The sequence below is a fragment of the Pristiophorus japonicus genome, chromosome 8 (assembly GCF_044704955.1).
Source record: "Pristiophorus japonicus isolate sPriJap1 chromosome 8, sPriJap1.hap1, whole genome shotgun sequence".
NCBI classification, from domain to species: domain Eukaryota; kingdom Metazoa; phylum Chordata; class Chondrichthyes; family Pristiophoridae; genus Pristiophorus; species Pristiophorus japonicus.
The window spans coordinates 169,848,771-169,872,897 of NC_091984.1; the positions used below are offsets into that span (position 1 = coordinate 169,848,771).

General features: G+C 42.7%; 1 protein-coding gene across 1 annotated transcript in view; it reads right to left on the reverse strand.

Annotated features, from left to right (window-relative positions):
* The window catches only part of cabin1 (calcineurin binding protein 1), a 539,464-nt gene that overhangs the window by 393,675 nt on the left and 121,662 nt on the right, over positions 1–24,127 (reverse strand). Inside the window, 1 exon segment of the mRNA XM_070887525.1 lies at positions 18,138–18,307. Coding sequence (XP_070743626.1) covers positions 18,138–18,307 — 170 coding nt within the window.

Consider the following 24,127-nt stretch of genomic DNA (forward strand, 5'->3'; position numbering starts at 1 on the left):
TCCGAAATCCAGCGAAACCGAAAAACCAGCATAGACTCGGTCCCGAGGGTGCCGTATTTCTGACATATTACCTGTACTTTGAAGAAGAGCAGGAGAGTTATCCCCGGTGTCCTGGCCAATATTTATCCCTCAATCAACATAACAAAAACAGATCATCTGGTCATTATCACATTGCTGTCTGTGGGAGCTTGCTTGTGTGCAAATTGGTTGCCACGTTTCCTACATTACAACAGTGACTACACTTCATAACATAAGAAATAGGAGCAGGAGTAGGCCATACTGCCCCTCAAGCCTGCTCCGCCATTTAATACGATCATGGCTGATCTGATCATGGACTCAGGTTCACTTCCCTGCCCACTCCCCATAACCTCTCATTCTCTTATCATTTAAGAAACTGTCTATTTCTGTCTTAAATTTATTCAATGTCCCAGCTTCCACAGCTCTGAGATTTACAACCCTCAGAGAAGAAATTTCTCCTCATCTCAGTTTTTAATGGGCGGTCCCTTATTCTAAGATCATGCCCTCTAGTTCTAGTCTCCCCTATCAGTGGAAACATCCTCTCTGCATCCACCTTGTCAAGCCCCCTCATAATCTTATACATTTCGATAAGATCACCTCTCATTCTTCTGAATTCCAATGAATAGAGGCCCAACCTACTCAACCTTTCCTCAAAAGCCAACCCCCTCAACTCCAGAATCAACCCAGTGAACCTTCTCTGAACTGCTTCCAAAGCAAGCATATCCTTTCATAAATATGGAAACCAAAACTGCACGCAGTATTCCAGGTGTGGCCTCAACAATACCCTGTATAACTGTAGCAAGACTACCCTGCTTTTATACTCCATCCCCTTTGCAATAAAGGCCAAGATTCCATTGGCCTTCCTGATCACTTGCTGAACCTGCATAATAACCTTTTGTGTTTCATGCATAAGTACCTCCAGGTCCCACTGTACTGCAGCACTTTGCAATCTTTCTCCATTTAAATAATAACTTGCTCTTTAATTTTTTTCTGCCAAAGTGCATGACCTCAGACTTTCCAACATTATACTCCATTTGCCAAATTTTTGCCCATTCACTTAGCCTGTCTATGTCCTTTTGCAGATTTTGTGTGTCCTCCTCATACATTGCTTTTCCTCCCATCTTTGTATTGTCAGCAAACTTGGCTATGTTATATTCGGTCCCGTCTTCCAAGTCATTAATATAGATTGTAAATAGTTGGAGTCCCAGCACTGATCCCTGCGACACCCCACTAGTTACTGGTTGCCAACCAAAGAATGAACCATTTATCCCAACTCTCTGTTTTCTGTTAGTTAGCCAATCCTCAATCCATGCTAATGTGTATTACCAAACCCGTGAACTTTTATCTTGTGCAGTAACCTTTTATGTGGTACCTTGTCAAATGCCTTCTGGAAGTCGAAATATACTAGTTCCTCTTTATCTACCCTGTTTGTTAATCCTCAAAGAATTCCAGCAAATCTGTCAAACATGACTTCCCTTTCATAAATCCATGCTGATTCTGCCTGACCGAATTTTGCTTTTCCAAATGTCCTGCTACTGCTTCTTTAATAATGGACTCCAACATTTTCCCAACAACAGATGTTAGGCTAACTGGTCTATAGTTTCCTGCTTTTTGTCTGCCTCCTTTTTTAAATAGGGGCATTACATTTGCAGTTTTCCAATCTGCTGGGACCTCCCCAGAATCCAGGAAATTTTGGTAAATTACAATCAATGCATCCACAATCCCTGCCGCTACTTCTCTTAAGACCATAGGATGCAGGCCATCAGTACTTGGGCCTCAACTATTTACAACCTATATCAATGATTTGGATGAGGGACTAAATATAATATATCCAAGTTTGCTGATGATACAAAGCTAGGTGGGAATGTAAGTTGTGAGGAGGATGCAAAGAGGCTTCAAGGGGATATAGATAGGGTAAGTGAGTGGGCAGGAACATGGCAAATGGAATATAATATGGAGAAATGTGAAGTTATCCAGTTTGGTAGGAAAAATAGAAAAGCAGAGTATTTTTGTAAATGGTGAGAGATTGGGAAATGTTGGTGTTCAGAGGGACCTGGGTGTCCTTGTACACAAATCACAAAGTTAATATGCAGGTACAGCAAGCAATTAAGAAAGCAAATGGTATGTTGGCCTTTATTACAACAGAATGAACCGGAAGCTACCGGAGGTTCCAAATTTAAAAAATAACATTCACAACAGACGGAGGTCTGCGTAAATGTCAACTCTAATTTAATTTTGATGATTAAAATCAATTTATTATTTGTAATATTTTCCATCTTTACAGTTAAGATTTGTAGTTCTGTGGAGACTCCGATTTGAGAATAAACACAAATAGAGAAACAAATATTAAAACATTCCACTTGAATTGGCTCGATAAACATCCTCATTGTTTAAAGGTGTCTTACAGCATTTTTTTTTCCTTGTTGGAAAAATATTATAAAGAATTGCAAATAAAATTTAAAACGTACATCATTTTCCTATTAGCAATCCAGGTTCAAATTTATCTCAAGTTTAGTATGTTTCTCCGTTTTATTTTAAAGATCATTCCGATCTTCTAAGCAGGGTGCATGCTCAACTTCACCATCTTTAAAAAAAAAACATGAATGCACATGAGAGCAACTACTTCCGGTTTGCTGGCAGCAGTCACGTCTTTATTCCAAGAAGATTTGAGTACAAGAGTAAAGATGTTTTACTGCAATTATATAGGGCCCTGGTGAGACCGCACCATTGTGTACAGTTTTGGTCTCCTTACCTAAGGAAGGATATATTTGCCATAGAGGAAGCGCAACGAAGGTTCACCACACTGATTCCTGGGATGGGGGAGGGGGGGGGAGGAAAGAGATTGTCCTATGAGGAGAGATTGAGTAGACTGGGCTTATATTCTCTCGAGTTTAGAAGAATGAGGGGTGATCTCATTTAAACACACAAAATTCTTACAGGGCTCGACAGGGTTAATGCTGGGAAAATGTTTCCCCTGGCTGGGAGTCTAGAACCAGGGGTCACAGAATAAGGGGTCGGCCATTTAGGACTGAGATGTGGAGAAATTTCTTCATTCAGTGGGTGCTGATTCTTTGGAATTCTCTACCTCAGAGGGCTGTGAAGGCTCAAGGAGATTCAAGGCAGACATCGATAGATTTTTGGATATTAAGGGAATCAAGGGATATGGGGATCGTGAAGGAAAGTGGAGTTGTGGTAGATCAGCCATGATCTTATTGAATGGCGGAGCAGGCTCTAAGGGCCGAATGGCCGACTCCTGCTCCTATTTCTTATGTGCTTATGTGCTTATGATCTTATTATGAGAACAGGTTGCATAGACTAGACTTGTCTTCCCTCGAGTACAGAAGTTAAAGGAGTGATCTAATTGAGGTGTTTAAGATCATTAAAGGATGTGATGGGTTGATAAGAGATAAAAACTATTTCCTCTGGTGGGGGCAGTCCAGAACAAGGGCACACAAATTTAAAATTACAGCTAGACAGTTCCAGCACGATGTCAGGAAGCACTTTTTCCACAAAGGGTCGTAGAAATCTGGAACTCTCTCCCCCCTCCATCACAAGGCCATGACAGCCTGTAATTAGTCACATCACTGCCTTCCTACTTACAAACCTGGCAAAGTTTTCACGTTATAAATGTCACCAAATGGCAGTGCCCCTCTAAGAAGATTAAGTCTGTTCAACATTCTTTTTCTATAATTTGCAATCACAACATCCTTATTTCTCCCACCTCCCAATACTAGAAAAAAGCTGTCAACTTCACCAATCGTTCTCACAGACAATACACGGGTGTGACAGGCTGGCACCGTGGTTCAGTACAACATTACGGGTCGTCTCTCCAAGGGGTTCAAAAACTGCCAGTGCTTTGCTATCAAGTAGTCTCATTTAAAGACAACCAGAGCTAACCTTTGAGGATAGTGAACTTTCCCTGCAGTTTACCTCGGCTGAATCAGACAGGTGGGGAAAGATCCATAGAAGTACGATAATTCCTATCTCAACAAATTACAAGAAGAAAAAGAGAAAGCAGGTACTGGAGGAGTAGTTTAGATTTTGTTGCATAAGACTCCAATAAGGTACTTACATGCTGTTCTGAGGGAGTGACAGGAAAGATTCATTATAGAATATCAGCTGGCTTTCAAATAGAAAACACCAAGAATCCCGCCTCCAATTCTAACAAATGGACCGCGTGCATCCAATCTTCACCAGCACCAGTCCAAGAACAGACTATCTATGAGCCAGTGAGAATCACCAGGACAACCACTGTCATCTCTCCTGAACAATGCTCATAACACAGATCATTCACAAAGAAGGAAAGAAGGCATGCAGGAAGGCTTTCCCTGGTCTGCCACAGAACTGACAGACCATCTAAGGTCATGTTTTGACATCCCAGAATTTGCAGAACAACTCAAACTCTTTTTCTGGAATGTTAACTTGATGTCTATTTCTGGGTAACCCTGTCTATTGAAGTTAGCCTTGATCCTCTCCCAGTGAAGGAGCCATACTCTCCATTTTGTCTCGCAGTTCTGCACCCTTGCTAACGATCATGCAGACAGTTCTGCTTCATTTTGGCTGTACCACTGCCATATCTGCACCATGGTGAGAGAAAATGACAGAGGAAGAAGTCAATTCTGTTCACATATTGCAGGGCTGTCAATGAAATTTCACTAAAACATAAAGATGTGGGTGTGTGAAATCTGCACAATATGCCTGTTTGAACTGTAAAAAAAAAAACAGTATGATTATAGCCTTTGAGCTACATAATACTGGGGCAAAGTATAAGTGGTTACAGGTCTGTCATTAATGGTAGAAGTATTTGAGGTGATGATACATGTGCATTATACAAGATGCACATTGGCACAATACCAAATGATCAGTTTAAATGTAATCTATGCTAAATAATGTATTGGGAAAGCTAGCATTGGTCCATACCTACACATACTGTTGAACATTCAATCCTCAAAACAGTTCAACACCAATAAACCCTGGGTTTAAATGGGCTTACATGAATCGTAGGGAAGATTTCACACTCCTTGTATCCATAGCTCCCATGTCGATTCCCCACCCTGTCATGGAGGCTTTGATCACTAGGGCTGGTGCAATGCAAGGGAGCAGGGCCAAGTTAGCAGTTTGTTGCCTTTTCTCCATCACCAGAGGCTCTCAAACACTCTTTGCTCTGTGATAATGAACAAAAAGCAGAGGGCCAAAACTCAACGATAGGAGCAACACACCACAAAAAAAGTGGCTGGATACCATTAATCCCAGGATCCAAAAACAGCACAGCATCGATAGAATGCACTTTGTCTGATTCATGGCAAGCCTATTTGGTGGTTTAGAGATGATGTTCATCCCTATCTAGAACGGAGCAGTTATAAATGTCAGGATCTGTACCGTAGATTTCTCCAAGTTGATCACAGAGCCGAGTCACTTCAGTAGAATGAAGACCAGCTGAACTTCCTATTGAGTTTCTGCCAATGGAACATGTAGCAGCCAATCATGCAGGTATGAAAGACACAAACTTCTATGCCTCAAATAAACTGCCAAATCAGAGGCTCCTAAATTACACAACGTTACCGTTACACGTTAAAGTCACTCCCCGTGTTATATAAAATATCGGAGCTGAACACCCGCGCTGTCAGAATGATGTCCTGAATAGAGCGGAGGTCACTAACAGAAGGCAACCCCTGTAACCCGGGAAACGATCCTCTTTCTTACCGTCACAAGAGGCAAACCTCCTCTGGAAAACCTGGGATTAGTGGCAGGGAACAACACTGCTCTGCCTGCTATTATCGAAGCCTTATTTTGGCGGACCCCTTGAAATCTTCTTGCGGACCCTTAGGGGGCCGTGGAACCCTGGTTGAGAGCACTGATCCCGTCTTCTACAGTCTGCAATTTTTCACAGATGTTTTCCACCAAGTTTCCCACAGGGGAATTCCCCTGCGGACCTATTGAAGCCTCTCCACGGACCCTAGTTTGACAAACATAATTTCAATAGCAGTAGGCGGCCATTTGGCCACTCAAGCCTACTCCGCCATTCAATATGGTTGATCTGATCATGGACTCAGCTCCACTTCTCTGCCCGCTCCCCATAATCCTTTACTCTCATCACTCAAAAATCTTCTATCTCCACCTTAAATATATTCAATGACTCAGCCTCCACAGCTCTCTGGGGCAGAGAATTCCACTGATTAACGACTCTTTGAGCGAGGAAATTCCTCCTAATCTCAGTTGTAAATGGGCGACCCCTTATTCTGAAACTGTGTCCCTAGTTCTAGATTCCCCGAGGAGAAACATCCTCTCTGCATCTATCTTATCAAGCCCCCTCAGTATCTTATATGTTTCAATATCACCTCTCATTCTTCTAAACTCCAATGAGTATAGGCCCAACTTGCTCAACCTTTCTTCATAAGTCAACCCCTTCATCTCCGAAATCAACCCTGTGAACCTTCTCTGAACTGCCTCCAATGCAAGTATATTCCTCCTTAAATAAAGCAGTACTCCAGGTGTGGCCTCACCAATACCCTGTACAGTTGTAGCAGGACAACCCTGCTTTTATACTCCATCCCCCCTTGTAATAAATGCCACCATTTCATTTGCCTTCCTGATTACTTGCTGTACCTGCATAATAACCTTTTTTTTCATGCGCAAAGACGTCCCCCCCACACCCCACCGTACTGCAGCATTTTGGAATCTCGCTCCATTTAAATAATAATGCTTTTTTATTTTTCCTGCCAAAGTGGATAACTTCACACTTTCCCACATTATACGCCATCTGCCAAGTGTTTGCCCACTCACTCAGCCTGTCTATATTCCTCACAACTTGCTTTCCCACCTATCTTTGTATCAGCAGCAAACTTGGCTACATTACACACGGTCCCTTCATTAAAGGCATTAATGTAGATTGTAAATAGTTGCTGCCCCAGCACTGATCACTGCGGCACCCCACTGGTTACCGTTTGCCATGGGAAATGACCCATTTATCCCGACCCTCTGTTTTCTGTTAGTTAGCCAATTCTCTATCCATGCTAATATATTACCACCAACCCCGTGAACTTTTATCTTGTACAGTAACCTTTTATGTGGCACCTTGTCAAATGCCTTCTGGAAATCCAAATACACCACATCCACTGGTTCCCTCTTTTCCATCCTGCTCGTTACATCCTCAAAGAACTCCAGCAAATTTGTCAAACATGATTTCCCTTTCATAAACTATGCTGACTCTGCTTGACTGTATTATGCTTTTCCAAATGTCCTGCTACTGCTTCCTTAATAATGGACTCCAGCATTTTCCCAACGACAGATGTTAGGCTAATTGGTCTATAGTTTCCTGCTTTCTGTCTCCCTCCAATTTAAAAAAGAAATAGGAGCGTTAGATATGCAGTTTTCCAATCTACTGGGACCTCTCCGGAATCCAGAAAATTTTGGTAGATTAGAAACGTAGAAACATAGAAAATAGGTGCAGGAGCAGGCCATTCAGCCCTTCGAGCCTACACCACCATTCAATATCATAGCTGATGATGCAACTTCAGTACCCCACTCCTGCCCTCTCTCCATACTCCTTGATCCATTTAGCTGTAAGGGCCACATAGAAACATAGAAATTAGGTGCAGGAGTAGGCCATTCGGCCCTTCGAGCCTGCACTGCCATTCAATGAGTTCATGGCTGAACATCTAACTCCCTTTTGAATATATCCAATGAACTGGACTCAACAACTTGCTGTGGTAGAGAATTCCAGAGGTTCACAATTCTCTGGGTGAAAAAGTTTCTCTTCATCTCGGTCCTAGATGGCTTACTCCTTATCCTTAGACTGTGACCCCTAGTTCTGGACTTCCCCAACATCGGGAACATTCTTCCTGCATCTAACCTGTCCAATCCCATCAGAATTTTATATACTTCTATGAGATCCCCTCTCATTCTTCTAAATTCCAGTGAATATAAGCCTAGTTGATCCAGTCTTTCTTCATGTCAGTCCTGCCATCCCAGGAATCAGTCTGGTGAACCTTCGCTGCACTCCCTCAATAGTCTCCTAATCCTCAGATTAGGAGACCAAAACTGCACACAATACTCAAGGTGTGGTCTCACCAAGGCCCTGTACAACTGCAGTAAGACCTCCCTGCTCCTATACTCAAATCCTCTCGCTTTGAAGGCCAACATGCCATTTGCTTTCTTTACTGCCTGCTGTACCTGCATGCCTACTTTCAATGACTGATGTACTATGACACCCAGGTCTCGTTGCACCTCCCTTTTTACTAATCTGTCACCATTCAGATAATAATCTGCCTTCCTGTTTTTGCTACCAAGGTGGATAACCTCACACTTATCCACATTATACTGCATCTGCCATGCATTTGCTCACTCTCCTAATCTGTCCAAGTCACCCTGCAGCCTCTTAGCATCCTCCTCACAGCTCACACTGCCACCCAGCTTAGTATCATCTGCAAACTTGGGAGATATTCCATTCAATTCCTTCGTCTAAATCATTAATATATATTGTAAATAGCTGGGGTCCCGGCACCGAACCTTGCGGTACCCCACTAGTCACTGCCTGCCATTCTGAAAAGGACCCGTTTATTTCTACTCTTTGCTTCCTGTCTGCCAACCAGTTCTCTATCCACGTCAATACATTACCCCCCAATACCATGTGCCTTAATTTTGCACACTAATCTCTTGTGTGGGACCTTGTCAAAAGTCCAAATACACCATATTCACTGGTTCTCCCTTATCCACTTTGCTAGTTACATCCTCAAAAAATTCTAGAAGACTTATCAAACATGATTTCCCTTTCATAAATCCAGGCTGACTTGGACCGATCCCGCCACTGCTTTCCAAATGCGCTGCTATTACATCTTTAATAACTGATTCCAGCATTTCCCTGTTTTCTCTCTCCCTCTTTTTTAAAAAAGTGGTGTTACATTAGCTACCTCCAAACCATAGGAACTGATCCAGAGTCCATGGAATGTTGGAAAATGACCACCAATGCATCTACTATTTCAAGGGCCACTTCCTTAAGTACTCTGGGATGCAGACTATCAGGCCCTGGGGATTTATCGGCCTTCAATCCCATCAATTTCCCCAACACCATTTCCTGACATAAGGATTTCCCTCAGTTCCTCCTTTTTGTTAGACCTTCGGTCCCCTAGTATTTTCGGGAGGTTATTCGTGTTGTCCTTAGTGAAGACAGAACCAATGCATCCACTATCTCTGCAGCCACTTCTTTTAAGACCGTAGGATGCAGGCCATCAAGTCCAGGGGCCTTGTCCACCTTTAGTCCCATTATTTTACCAAGTACTTTTTCTTTAGTGATAGTTTTAAGTTCCTCCCTCCCTATAGCCCCTTGATTATCTATTATTGGGACGTTTTAGTGTCTTCTACCGTGAAGACCGATACAAAATATTTGTTCAAAGTTGTTCAGCCACTGTGCTAGCCAAGCAACATAAACGATCTGCTGCCATTCCCTGTAAAATAAAGATGCAGCCCCAACATACGTCCCTCCTGAAAAGTTGAGATGGCGCCATGACAGGGGATTATGAAGTAACGAAGACAGTGGAGAGGACAGCAGGTTTTTTCCTCCGTGGCCCCTGCTGGTCTCTCAGCCAGGGATCCCCAAGTAAATTCACTTCTGGATCCAAATTGGCTCTCTTCACCGAGGTAAGACAGGCTGGATACTGGCTCTGCTCGAGCTAATTCTTTACCACCCAGGCACTGTCCATTGACTGTGTACATGCTTCCTAAAACCTTTCAGCATCAACTCAGTCGGATTAAGAATGGAAACTCCAGTAGGTGAATCTGCAAATCAGATTACTACTAATACAGGAAATTGTCAAGGCCGATTGTCCTGATGTGCATATCCAAGATGCCCATAGCAGGCCGCTGCAGTAACCTCACTAAAGGACAATGTTATGCACAACAGTCTGAGCCTCAGATATAAATGTGGCCTGCATGGCAGCTGCATCAAGCTGGATCAAGTCTTCGGGTATAAACATTACGCAATGTCAAACATGAAATCATTTGCTTCTGGGAGGCTAGGTTTCCTGGGAATACAACTTACTTCTTTAGTTACATGGTTTCTATTTTTTCCATAACAGATGGGAAATTTACTTAGTATGATCCTGAAAAACTAAGTTGGCCAGGGACTAAGGACTCAGGACCTCTTTGGTAACTTGAAGGATTTATGGCATCCTACCCAGACAGAATGCCACAGCTACCCTCGGGATTATTCTCCCGGACAATTGTAACTGTGGAAGGAGTGATGGAGGGAACATGGGGAAGTTTTAGCTTCTGGATATATTTTTTTATTCGTTCCCGAGATGTGGGCGTCGCTGGCAAAGCCGACATTTATTGCCTATCCCTAACTGCCCTTGAGAAGGTGGTGGTGAGCCGCCTTCTTGAACCACTGCAGTCTGTGTGGTGAAAGTACTCCCATAGTGCTAGAGGGAGGAAGTTCCAGGATTTTGATCCAGCAACAATAAAGGAATGGCGAGAAATTTACAAGTCAGGATGGTGTGTAACTTGGAGGGGAACTTGCAGGTGATGGTGTTCCCATGCGCCTGCTGCCCTTGTCCTTCTAGGTGGTAGCGGTCACGGGTTTGGGAGATGCTGTCGAAGAAGCCATGGTGAGTTGCTGCAGTGCATCTTGTAGATGGTGCACACTGCAGCCACGGTACGCCAGTGGTGGAGGGAGTGAATGTCGAAGGTGGTGGATGGGGTGCCAATCAAGTTGTCTGCTTTGTCCTGGATGGTGTCGAGCTTCTTGAGTGTTGTTAGACCTACACTTATCTAGGCAAGTGGAGAATATTCCACACTTATGCCCATGTGGATGGTGGCTAGGCTTTGAGGAGCCAGGAGGTGAGAAATTCACCACAGAATACCTAGCCTCTGACCCGCTCTTGTTGCTACAGTGTTTATGTGGCTGGTCCAGTTAACTTTCTGGTCAATGGTGACCCCCAGAATGTCAATGGTGGGGGATTCGATGATAGTAATGCTGTTGAATGTCAAGGAGCGGTGGTTAAACTTCCGTTTGTTGAAGATAGTCATTGCCAGGCACTTGTGTCTACTAGATCCAAGATAGCATCATTTCATTTTTAGCACCAGAGGCTGATTACAAGTATTTAAGTACCAACAGTGGTTGATCAGTATTTTTGTTTCTGGAAAAATAAATGTATAGAAGTTAAAAATAGTTTTTTTGTTCCCTCTTAATTGGTTCTATGCCATTAAATGGGAACTGATTGGGAACCAGGACTCAGTAACGAAAGCTGGTCACAAACTGCTGAAATTCCAAAGTAAGGTCTGCTTGTGATGGATTCCAGAGGTGGTTGTGGGAAATGAAGGCTTCCCTTCCCCGGATATCTGCACGGTGATCAATAGTTAATGTCCTTTAGGGAAGGAAACCTGCCGTCCTTCCTTACCCAGTCTGGCCTATATGTGACTCCAGTCCCATACCAACGTGGCTGACTCTTAACTGCTGTCTGAAATGGCTTAGCAAGCCACTCGGGTTGTTTTCAAACCGCTACCAGTTGTGCAAGAAGGTGGCCCACTGCAACCTTCTCTGATTCATGTATGGATGCACAATAAATGCCAGTCTCGTTAGCTCGCCTACATCCAGACAATGAATAGAACAAAAGTTGACCTCAATAATGCTCCATTTTGTGCATTATTTCAAAGCAGGAGGGGGTGAAGAAAGGGAATGATCTTCCAAACACTTCATACTCACACAGCAGCCGCTCTCTGATCTAGAAGTCAAGAAGAGCTTTACTACTCCAAAAGCTTTCAAAATTGAGCTTGGATCTGCAGAATCTATTGTCAGTGGTTTAGTTAATGTCAAGGTCTTGAGTTGATGATGTGCAATGACAGGAGGTGCGGTGAGAAGGAGCGAGGTCAATCACTGTACACATTTTAAATACACATTAATCAAGCGGCAGCAATGGGCTTGGGGACAACTTAGTGAAAAACACTAATGTAAAACTCAACATAACTTCAAGAAACTCTTCCCTTTATACCCTTAAGTGGTGAGAGACTTAAAAAAAAAACCTGAAATATGAAGTAGAAAACAATAAAATGGTACCAAACTTTGCTGCAAGCAGTCGGAAACCATGTTTTCCTGAGATGGGAGAACGAGAACTGAACTACCTCAGATCAAGTCTATAATATAGCAGGATATGGAAAGAGGAGCTATTGGACAGAACGCGGCTTTCTTAAAAGGGACAGCATTCCTGAAAACTTTCCCCATGGGATGCTGGAAATTCTTAATTTCAAGTGGGGGCTGAATGATTAAAAAGGATTAATGATCTTTATTTACAGAGGAGAGTGAGGAGGAACCTCCGAAAATGGAATGGAGTGGATACTGGACTATTTCTGGTCACAGGCTGTTACAACAGGGACTGGAAAAGAGATCAAACTTCATTTAGCAGTGAACGTGAAACAATGGAAAAGTGAAGAGTTGGAGGAACATTTGACTGCCAGTGATCATAATGTGACTGAAGTAATATTGTGGCCTGGCAACGGAGGCAGGAATAGTTAGAGAGAATAACCAGATATCTGCACAGTCACAGAATCAAAATGGGATGAAGGAATTGAAAAAATATACTCGAAAAGACAAACATCAAACAAAAACAGAATCATTTAGATAATGTAGCTCGAAAGTGTAAATAAAATGTACATCTAATATCACAATTTTACACATAGAAAAGGGACCATTATACTGTTATAGACACTACATTTATCCAGAAAGAGGTTGTGGAAAAGCCAAAAAAAAAGCATCTTGGTATCAAAACCTAAAAGGGTAAATATACAAGTTAAAAACAGCAGTTTTGTTTTTCCCCTTTATTGAGAAAACTGGGTGAGGGTTTCATAATCTGGACCAATAGTACAGGAAGCAGCAAGGTAGATGGGAATAGGAGACACGGTCAGTCACAAAATGGCAGCCTGTAAGCTCGAGTTTCAAAAGCCTGCAGAAGTTGCGGGGGAAAAAAAAGTCTGAAAAAAAAATTTGAAGAAAGAATGGAAAAGGAAGGAGCCGGGAAAGTATATACAACTACATATAAGAATGTTAAACAGGTAATCCAGGATGAGAATATAAAATTAGAGAAATAAATGATACGGAACATCAGGGGAAAAAACTGATTCTAGACATATTCATGGTTGCAACATATTAAACAGCAGGAGTTTGTTGAATAGGAGAGGAGTGATAGAGGAAGAAATATGGGTCCGGATTTTGCAGTGGTAATGAAGGCGAAACTGTACCAGCATTCACCATCATTACCCCTCTAAAACTGACCGCAACTTCAGGATTTAGCGCCTGCTCAGATAAATGTGGAAATGCTGAGGTTGCAGTCAGTCATTCCCTCCTCCGCCACAGGCTGCACTGTGGAATCCCTAGAGCCGGCAATCAGTTGAAATCACATACAAGGATGAAAATTTCCCCTTTTATGGTGGAATGTCGCTGTTAAAAACAACCCTAAAACTTTAAGTGTAATTGTGTTATTAACGGCATATTGACTGCTAAACAACCGTTCTGGCCTTGAAAAACTATTTTATATTTGCGGAATATAAAGTTTTACCTTAAATATGATTTATTACACGTTTTTAAATATAATTTTTTTTTAAGTTTTTGATATTTCAGCTTCTACCTTAATCATGTGTATGCGCCAATCTTTATTGCGCTCTCTGTAAAATTTATAAAAAGTCAAAGTAAGTTAGAATCTGTGCATTTTACTTCTTAGTTTGCTGTCTGAGAAAATTCTTCAATGTGATTGGCTGCTTAGCCAGCTTGATGACATCACTGTTGCTGGAAGATTAGGATTCGTTTGATTTGGCACCAGATTCAAACAAAGGTCGGGAGAGCTGAAATTCACACCACAGAGATCGCTAGATCTTTGTGGGCAGCTTTCTGCGAGGGCAGCAGCGAGTGCCGTCGCTTCACCGCTGACCGCAAGTTCCGGCCATGGACTTTAGTCACAGTCGAAAAGGGTGGAGCTTGGATCTGATGGTTGGAAGAATAGGAGATGCATATAACACAGCAGAGAAAACAACAATAAATATCAAAATGTAGGGCAGGAGAAACAAGAATAAATGGAATGTATCCAGTATCATCACCGACACACAGCTGTAACATAGCAATACACCCCAAGGTACTGCAGAGGAGAACATTAATGCAGAACACTGGAGAAGCATTACGCGAGGTGTACGAGAGCAAGTTCAGAGGTAGATTTTGAGAAAGCTTTTGAAAGGAGGGAATTAGCATGGTTGAGGACGAAGGCCAAGATGCAACGGTAGAGCTGAGGGAAGGGGGAATTCAAAATAGGCCAGAGCCAGAAGAGCACAAGATGCACTGCACACAAGACTGGAGAAAGCAGAAATTGGGTTTGGGCAAAAGGCCATTGAATGAGATCAATGCGCTGGGGGACAAGCAGCCAATAAAGACTGGTTACGCAGTGATACGAGATCAGGACTAAAAAGTGCAGGATTAGATGCGCTGAAGTGGCAAGAATAGCGTTATGAGAAGTCAAGCCTGGAGGTGACGACGGTGTGGATGAGGGTCTCAGCAGGGGATGGGGGCGACGCACGTGCAGAGGCGGTTGCAGAAAGAAAAATAGATGGCTTGACAGAAACTGTAGAACAAGCAATGGGACCTATCATATCATAATGGAACTAAACGAAGAGCATGTGCAAGCATATCCGCAGCATAGCAAGCTAGAGGAGAGAATAATAAAAGCAGAAGGGTGCATACCCTTGTCGGAAGGAAAACAAGTTTCATAGCTTCCAATACAAATAGCCGGAAAGCACAGGCGAAGTACACCAATTAATTGCATGCAGTACCAAATCTACGCCCATCATAAGAGTTATGCAAATTATCAGCTGCATGCCCCGAAACAAAGATTTGTTGATGGGTATCCATTTTCCTCTGAAACCGCTGTGTGCTGCAGGCGAATGTTTATCCTCTGATGTTTTTTCCATTAATTTAGTGGTCCCCAGCCTTAGATTTTTTCCCCCCGTTCTATTCTTTCTTCATATCAAAATGACCTCCTCCACACATCACCCAACCATCCCCGTTTCATTGATCACGCCACTCTGCATTCATCACACTGCTCTCAACCTCCAGTGTTCAGCGCAATGGCGGAATTATTGGATCTTCATCTTCAGTGCAACAATAAAACAGGTTCTTCACTTTCTTTGTCCCTCACAGGTTTAACAGCTGCCACATTTTACTTTTATATAGTGTCGCTCTCATATCCCTCATCTCTTCATACTCTCCTCTGACTTCAGTAGAACACCCATATCTCTAAAATTGCTAACGCTGTCCCCAAGAAATTGTTTCCTGATTCATGGCAAACCTCTTTTCTTTCACAAGGCTTACTCCTTATGAAGCCCACGTGCATATTTGACTTCAATAATGCTTCCATATCTGGTAAGCTATTTCTGACACCTTCCTCACACTCCTGGATAGGATATAACAACAACTTGCATTTATATAGCACCTTTAACGTTGTAAACATTACAAGTCACTTCACAGAAGCAAAATTTGATACCAAGCCACAAAATGATATTAGGACAGGCGAGAAAAAACTTGGTCAAAGAGGTAGGTTTTAAGGAGCGCCTTAAAGGAGAGAGAGCTAGAGATAGAGGGGTTTAGGGAGGGAGTTCCAGAGCTTAGGGCCTAGGCAGCTGACGGCACGACCGCCAATGGTGGCATGATTAAAATCGGGGTGCGCAAGAGGCCAGAATTGGAGGGGCACAGAGATCTCGGTGGGTGTAGGCTGGAGATTACAGAGATAGCGACAGTTGAGGGACTTTGAAAACAAGTGAGACGTCGTTGGTCTAGGGAGCCAATGTAGGTTAGCGAGCACAGAATTGAAGGGTGAACGGGACATGGTGCGAGTTAGGATATAGATAAGCCCAAGTTTATGGAGGGTGGAAAATGGGAGTCCAGGCAGGACAGCATTGGAATAGCCAAGTCCAGAGGTAACAAAGGCATGAATGAGGGTTTCAGCAGTGGATGAGCTAAAGCAGGGTCGGAGACGGGCGATGTATATGGAGGTGGAAGTAGGCGGTTTTGGTGAAGAAGCGGATATATGGTCTGAAGCACCTTTCTGGGTCAATTAGAACACAAGGAAGAAAAGCCATTGTAGGTTATTCTCTGGCTAAGACTGGACCGTTAATGGAAGCAGGCGAGGGCAGTCCCACCCAGCTGGACAACGGAGAGGTGGCATTGGAGGAGGATAATGTGGAGGAAAGCGGTTTGTTTGGTAAATGATCCCCTTCATTCTACCCCCACACCACCTTTCTTTTGTGTATTTAATTGATATCAAAACTCTCCTCTCTTGTCCCTTCCAAGGCACTAATATTCTGTCCTGCACATTCTCCCCTCTCCTCACCCTACCCCCACATATTCCCAATATGTTGAAACCAAGACTCCTCATATGGTCTCCTCCTCTCATTTCTCCTCAGGATTTCTCCTCAGGATCTCATAACAGTGGAGCTCCTTGCCTTCCTCAGTGCTTTCATTTACCCTAATGTCTTCAGACTTTTGAAACTCATGCTTGGCATTAATCAATCATTGGTTCTTGATTTACTTCATCCGTTGTACTCTTTTCAACCTTGTTGCTGCACTGCACTCTGGGCCTTGACCCTTCACCTTGGTTTCCATTTCTTTCCTTCTGCAAGGTTTTGATACATTATCTCAGCGTCATCGCCGATCTGGGTAACCTGCCTTCAAAGCCAGGAAACTAATCATTGCCCGATTAGCTCACCGCTGTATAACGTACTTAAAAATCCCACAAAATCTGATGAAAATAATACTCATCCCTGCTAAATATTTTAAATTTAAAAAGCAGTAAACAAGTTTAAAAGCAGCAATTACCATTTAATCTCAGCACAGTAACTGAAACTACTTTAGTTTCCTAGTGCCTAACTGGGACCAACAAAAAATGCTGGGATGAGTACACGATTATTGCCATTTCCCTCCAGCACTTACATCTGCACTATTCAAACTGCTTACGTTCCAAGAAACACGGCCAAATGATATGAATCAGCACTAATGAGACTGGAGAAGCAAGTAGTTTGTATCGCCATCTCTGCCTCTCTTTGAATAGCTGTGTTAAGATTTATCTGGGCCAACACAATTCTTCCTAAATATTTCTGCCCCTGCATACGTCTTGGGAATTTAAGTACTTATAGAGAGGACAGAACAAAATAAAATTGCACCTGTCCCTTTCACACACAAGCAAACCAGTTCCTTACACTAACAAGATACAAAACAAAAAAAAAACCCTAACTTACAAGATGAATAGGTAGAACTAATCAAATCATAAACTACTACCGAACTGTTGCCAAACACAGCAATACTTCTCTTTGAATGCGAAGAGTCATATTTTAATTCAATTCCAAAACTTTAACTGTAAAGGTCATTCCAGCAATTTAAAATGTACTAGAGGGCAGGATTTCTGCAATTGCCTTCCCTCAACTCTCCTTGCACTACTGGTGAGTTGGGGGTAAACACTAAAATGTGCCGGGACAGTGAGTGACCAAAGTATTGACTCCAGTATAGTCGGAGTACGGAGTAGGTCTGGATTCAGCAAACATACGTGAAGGTCATGGATAAACGTAGAACGATAAAATAAAAGCTACAGGACCAGGTAGGAGAATAGCAAGACACGAAGCATGCACAGATGGCTAAGGCAGCAACTGCAGCATTTACAACCTGGATCAACTCAAATGGTGGATGCAGACTCCACCACAAAGCCACGGAGTTGACGTGACTGCCTGTTGTATTTTCCAGAAGAACATACTGTTTTCAGGACTGGCTCAGAGAACTGTAAGTGATGGCCAGTACTGGCATCATTCTGTAGATGTTTATTCTGTTTACAATTCCTGTAACAGCACTGGATGCAGCCAAGTTGCACTTTGTACAAACACAAGCAAAGCAGCAGACACAACAATCCAAGCAAGCACCGAGAAATGATTAAAGAAACCTAATTGAGAAACCCATCATTTCTGAAAGCTAGGTAGCAGCCATATTGCCCATTTTCCTACGCACCATCACCCAGTGTTTTGCATTTAACAGAATTCACCACTTATGATTGCCCCAATTATTAACCACCTCCCAAGTTTGCCATTATCTAGAACAAGAAAAATACCATCAATTGAAGCCTGCTGACGGGGGATTTTACGTTTGACGTAATCGTGGTCAATCGGAGTGGCTGTGTAAGGTGGGGATGTCAGACCTGGACCCGAGGTAAGGTTTCCTTGACCTTGTACTGTTCCAGCAGAAGAATGGGAGTCGTCATCATTTGTACAGGACTTTTCCCTAAAGAGGAGGGGAGAAGAGAAAGAAAAAAGTGAGATGATGCCATCAAAGATAATTACTATTCATCGTCCAAATGTTTTAAAGTTACAACAGAACAGAAGAGTTTTGTTGTGTGAGTGCATACAAAGGCCCTGGTGAGACTGCACCTGGAGTATCGTGTACAGTTTTGGTCTCCTTACCCAAGGAAGGATATACTTGCCATAGAGAGAGTGCAACGAAGGTTCCTGGGATGGATGGGGTGGGGGGAGTGTCCTATGAGGACAGATTGAGTTGACTAAGTCTATATTCTCTCGAGTTTAGAAGAATGCGAGGTGATTTCATTGAAACATACACAATTCTTACAGGGCTTGACAGGGTAGATGCAGGGAGGATGTTTCCCCTGGCTGAGGAGTCTAGAACCAGGGGTCACAGTCTCAGAATAATGGGCTGGCCATTTAGGACTGAGATGAGGAGAAATTTCTTCACTCAAAGATTGGTGAATCTTTGGAATTCTCTACCCCAGAGGGCTGGAGAGACTCAGTCATTGAGTATATTCAAGACAGAGATCGATAAATTTTTGAATATTAAGGGATCAAAGGATATAGGGATTGTGCAGGCAAGTAGAGCGGAGGTAGATGATCAGCCATAATCTTACTGAATGGCAGAGAGCAGGAGGCCAAATGGCCTTCCCTTCTCCTATTTCTTATGTTATGTATATTATAGTTGGGCAGGCGACACCATCTGACTGCGAAACACAGAAGTTGCAGCACCATATTCTGACCACTAGATGCCCCTGTTGTGTTGCACAATACAAACACATTCTGTAGGACTAGCAAATACTTCAAACTAAAACTTCAGCATTTGAAATAGGAATGCTGCTTCCCCAGTCCTACAAGAAAATCAAAACTAAAGGTAAAGTTATTTTGCACCACAAGCAATACCAAGCACCATACTTTAAATTAAATTACTGGTGTGAACAGAGAATTCTAATTTGTTGAAACATTTTAACACTCAAACAGCATCCAATAAATTCGTGTTTTGCTATCAGGAGGGGAGGGGGGGGGGAAAGAGAGGAAGATATGCTGAAGGCTTAATAATGCAGCAATTTAAAAAACATTTTAGCCCCTTACTCTGGTTGGAGTCTCTTACCCCACACCACACCTCCCAGAGGGCGGGCTGTGGATTGCTTGCATAACATAAGAAATAGGAGCAGGAGTAGGCCAGTCGGCCCCTCGAACCTGCTCCGCCATTCAATGAGATCTTGGCTGATCCTCTATCTCAACTCCACTTGCCGACACAATCCCCACATCCCTTGATTCCCTTAATCTCCAAAATTCTATCGCTCTCTGTCTTGAATATACTCAATGACTGAGCCTCAACAGCCCTCTGGGGTAGAGAATTCCAAAGATTTACAACCCTCAGTGAAGGAATCCCTCCTCATCTCAGTCCTAAATGGCCGACCTCTTATTCTGAGACTGTGACGCCTGGTTCTAGACTCGGCAGCCAGAGGGAACATCCTCCCTGCATCTATACCTCGAGAGAGATTTAAACATCAGCATCTCTCTGACAATGGAGGCAACTCGAGCCTGGAGCAGCTGAAGGGAGATTAAACATCAACATCTCCCTGACAACGGAGGCAGCTCAAGCCTGGAGCTATTATAGGTCCTATCAAAAGAACAAAATGAGAAATAAAAAGTAATACAATTATGACATCACAAGAATGAAGGACAGTGATTGGTTCTTCCAGATTAATTGAATCACTGGACAGGGAATGAATCTTAAAGGAAGCTAATAACTGATTTAATTTGATTCAATTGCTGATTTTCTAATTTTAAACTTAATTTATAATTATGGTATACATTATTAAATGTTGTTTAATTATAATTAATCTTTATTATACTGATTTTACTATTGTATACTACTTACTGTATTATTTACAATGTAATTTGAGTTTCTTTTTTTTTTAGTTTTTTGACCTGTGTCTATCTGCGTGTGCATTTTGGCTGCTGCTTCAGACCCAAGCCTTTAACCTCTTTTTACACTTCCTTCTCACGCATTTTCTCTCTTTCCCTCAATAGTCAATATCTAAAGTGTTGTAAAATTGTTGTGAAGCGCCTTGGGATGTTTTATTACGTTAAAGGCGCTATATAAATACAAGTTATTATTATTACCCTGTCAGGTTCTGTAAGAATTCTATATGTTTCAATGAGATCACCTCTCATTCTTCTAAACTCAGATAATATAGGCTTTGTCTACTCAATCTCTCCTCTGAGGACAATCCCCCCTACCCAGGAATCAGTCTGGTGAACCTTTGTTACACTCCCTCTGTGGCAACTATATCCTTCATTAGGTAAGGAGACCTAAACTGTACACAATACTCCAGGTGTGGTCTCACCAGGGCCCTATATAATTGCAGTAAGATGTCTTTGCTCTTATACTCAAATCCTCTTGTAATAAAGGCAAACATAACTTTTGCTTTCTTAATTGTTAGCTGCACCTGAATGTTAACTTTCATTGATTTGTGTACAAGGAGTCCTAGGTCCCTCTGAACACCAACATTTCCCAATCTCTCACCATTTAAAAAATATTCTGCTTTTCTATTTTTTCTACCAAAGTGGATAATTTCACATTTCTCCACATTATATTCCATTTGTCATGTTCTTGCCCACTCACCTGTCCACATCCCCTTGGATCCTCTTTTCATCCTCCTTACAACTTACATTTCCACCTGGCTTTGTATCATCCAAATCATTGATATAGATTGTGAATAGCTGGGGCCCAAGCACTGATCCTTGCGGCACCCCACTAGTTACAGCCTGCCAACCCGAAAATGACCCGTTTATTCCTACTCTGTCCGTTAACCAATCGTCAATCCACACTAATATATTACCTCCAATCCCATGAGCCCTAATTTTGTTTAATAACCTTTTGTATGGTACTTTATCGAATGCCTTCTGAAAATCCAAATACACATCCACTGGTTTCCTTCCCATCTATTCTGCCAGTTACAACCTCAAAAAACTAACAGATTTGTCAAACGCTATTTCCCTTTCATAAATCCTTGTTGATTCTTCCCAATCCTATTATTTTCTACCCTGTTACCACATCCTTAATAATAGAATCTAACGTTTTCCCTACTACTGATGTCAGGCTAACTGACCTGTAGTTCTCCACTATTTCCATTCTCTCTACTGTCTTTATCCCATACTTTCTCTCTCCTTCCTTTCTTAAATAGTGGGGTTACATTTGCTAACTTCCAATCCTCGGGAACCGCTCTAGAATCTATGGAATTTTGGAAGATGACAACCAATGCATCCACTATCTCTATAGCCACCTCTTTCAAAACCCGAGGAAGTAGGCCATCAGGTCCAGGAGATTTATCGGCTTTCAGTCCATTAATTTCTCCAGTATTTTTTTTTTAAACCATTACTCATTCTTTCATTTCCTCATTCTCGTTTGACCCTTGGTTCTCCACTATTTCCATTAGGTTTTTTGCATCGTCTTCTGTGACAACAGACAAAGTATTTGTTTAATTTCTCTGCCATTTCCTTATTCCCCATTATAATTTCTTCTGTCTCAGCCTGTAAGGGACCCACATTTACTTTTGCTAATCTTTTCCTTTTTACACACCTACAGAAGCTTTCACAGTCTGTTTTTGTATCTCGCTAGTTTACTCTCATTCTATTTTCCCTTTCTTTATCAATTTCTTGGTCCTCCATTGCTGAATTCTAAAATCCTCCCAATCCTCAGGCTTATTACTCTTCTTGGCAACATTATAAGCCTCTTCCTTTGATCGAATACTATTTTTTAAACTTCTCATTAGCGACGGTTGGACCACTTCTCCTGTGGGGTTTTTGCACCTTAAAGGAATGTATGTTTGTTGTAAATTATGTATTAATTCTTTAAATGCTATTCATTGATTGTCTACCATCATATTTTTTAATGTAGTTTCCCAATCTACCTTAGCCAACTCGCACCTCGCTTTGTTTAGATTTAAAACCCTAGTTTCGGATTTAACTAAATCATTTTCAAACTCAATATAAAATTCTATCACATCATGGTCACTCTTCCCCAAAAGTCCCGTTACTACAAGTTTATTAATTGACTGACTCATTTCACAATACTAGATCTAAAATAGCCTGTTCCCTAGTTGGTTCCTCAACATACTGATCTCGAAAATTATCTTGTATACATTTCATGAATTCATCCTCCACACTATTACTACAAATTTGGTTTGCCCAGTCTATATGTAGATTAAAGTCCCCCATGATTACTGTATTACCCTTATTACATGCGTCTCTAATTTCCTGATGTTTACTCTGCCCTATATTGGGCCCAAGTTTCCACAAGAAAAAAAACGGGTGCCCCTCCAAGCTGGGCGCCCGTTTTTCGCGCCTAAAACGGCGCCTAAAAAAATCCTCGGTAGTCTGCACCTACTTACAGGTCCTCTGGCCCTTGGCGCAGTCAGCACGAGCTGTGGGAGGGGGGCGGAGCCAGGTCCCGGCGCTGAAAACAGTGCCGGGACCTCTGCACATGCACGCTACAGTCGGCATGCAAGTGCAGTAGTTCCAGGCGCCGAACTGTGTGGGAGGGGCCCGAAGCACGCAGCCCCTATAGCCCTGGCCCAATGGCCTCACTGGGGCTCCTCCCACGGCCAGCTCCTGCTCCCCGCCTGACCAGACCCGACACTCACTCTCTCTCCCCCCCCCCCCCCACCACCGACCAGACCAGACCCGACCCGACCCCCGCTCCCCCCCCCCCCCGACGACCCGAGACCCGCTTCCCCCCCCCCCCCCGACCCGAGACCCACTCCCCCCCCCCCCCCCCACTGACCCGACCCGTGCTCCTGTTCCCCGACCCGACGCGCACGCGCCTCTCTCTCTCTCTCTCTCTCTCTCTCTCTCAGCGGCACGAACGGCTGCAGAATTCTCCCTGGCTGAAGCACTTATAAATGTTTATTCAGGTTGGATTTATTTGTATAATATTTGTAGAAGTATAAATAAGGATTTATTGTCGAATTTAATGAGTTCCCTTCCCCCCCCCCTCGTTCTGGACGCCTAATTTGTAACCTGCGCCTGATTTTTTAATGTGTAGAACAGGTTTTTTCAGTTCTACAAAAATCTTCACTGGCTCCATTCTACTTTAGTTTGGAGTACATTTTCACTGTGGAAACTTTCAAATCAGGCGTCAGTGGCCGGACACGCCCCCTTTTGAAGAAAAAATTCTGTTCTAAACTAGAACTGTTCTACCTGACTAGAACTGCAGAAAAAAAAAAGTGGAGAATTGCGATTTCTAAAATAGTCCGTTCTCCACCAGTTGCTCCTAAAAATCAGGCGCGAATCATGTGGAAACTTGGGCCCATTACAACTACTGTTTGTGGCCTAAAAAAAAAATCCACCAATGTTTTCAGTTCCATGCTGTTTCTTAGCTCCACCCAAACTAATTTTACTTCTTGATTTTCAGAGCCAAGATCCATTCTCTCTGTTGTCTTTATCCCATACTTTATCACGGATACCCCTCCCCGTTTTCAATTTTTCCGATATCTTCTAAAAGTTAAATATCCTGGAATATTTAGTTCCCAACCTTGGCCACTTTGCAACCATGTCTCTGTAATGGCTATTAGATCAAACCTATTCATTTCTATCTGCGCTACTGATTCATCTATTTTATTGTGAATGCTTTGTGCATTCAGATATAGTGCCTTTAGCTTTGACTTTTTTCTATTTTTCCCCTGATGTCACCTCAGTCAGTGATGCCCGATTGTTACTCTCTCTGTCCCTTCCTGACCCTAAACTCCACTCTGCTCGAGAGCCTTAACATTTCTCTTGCTGCTTTTAAATT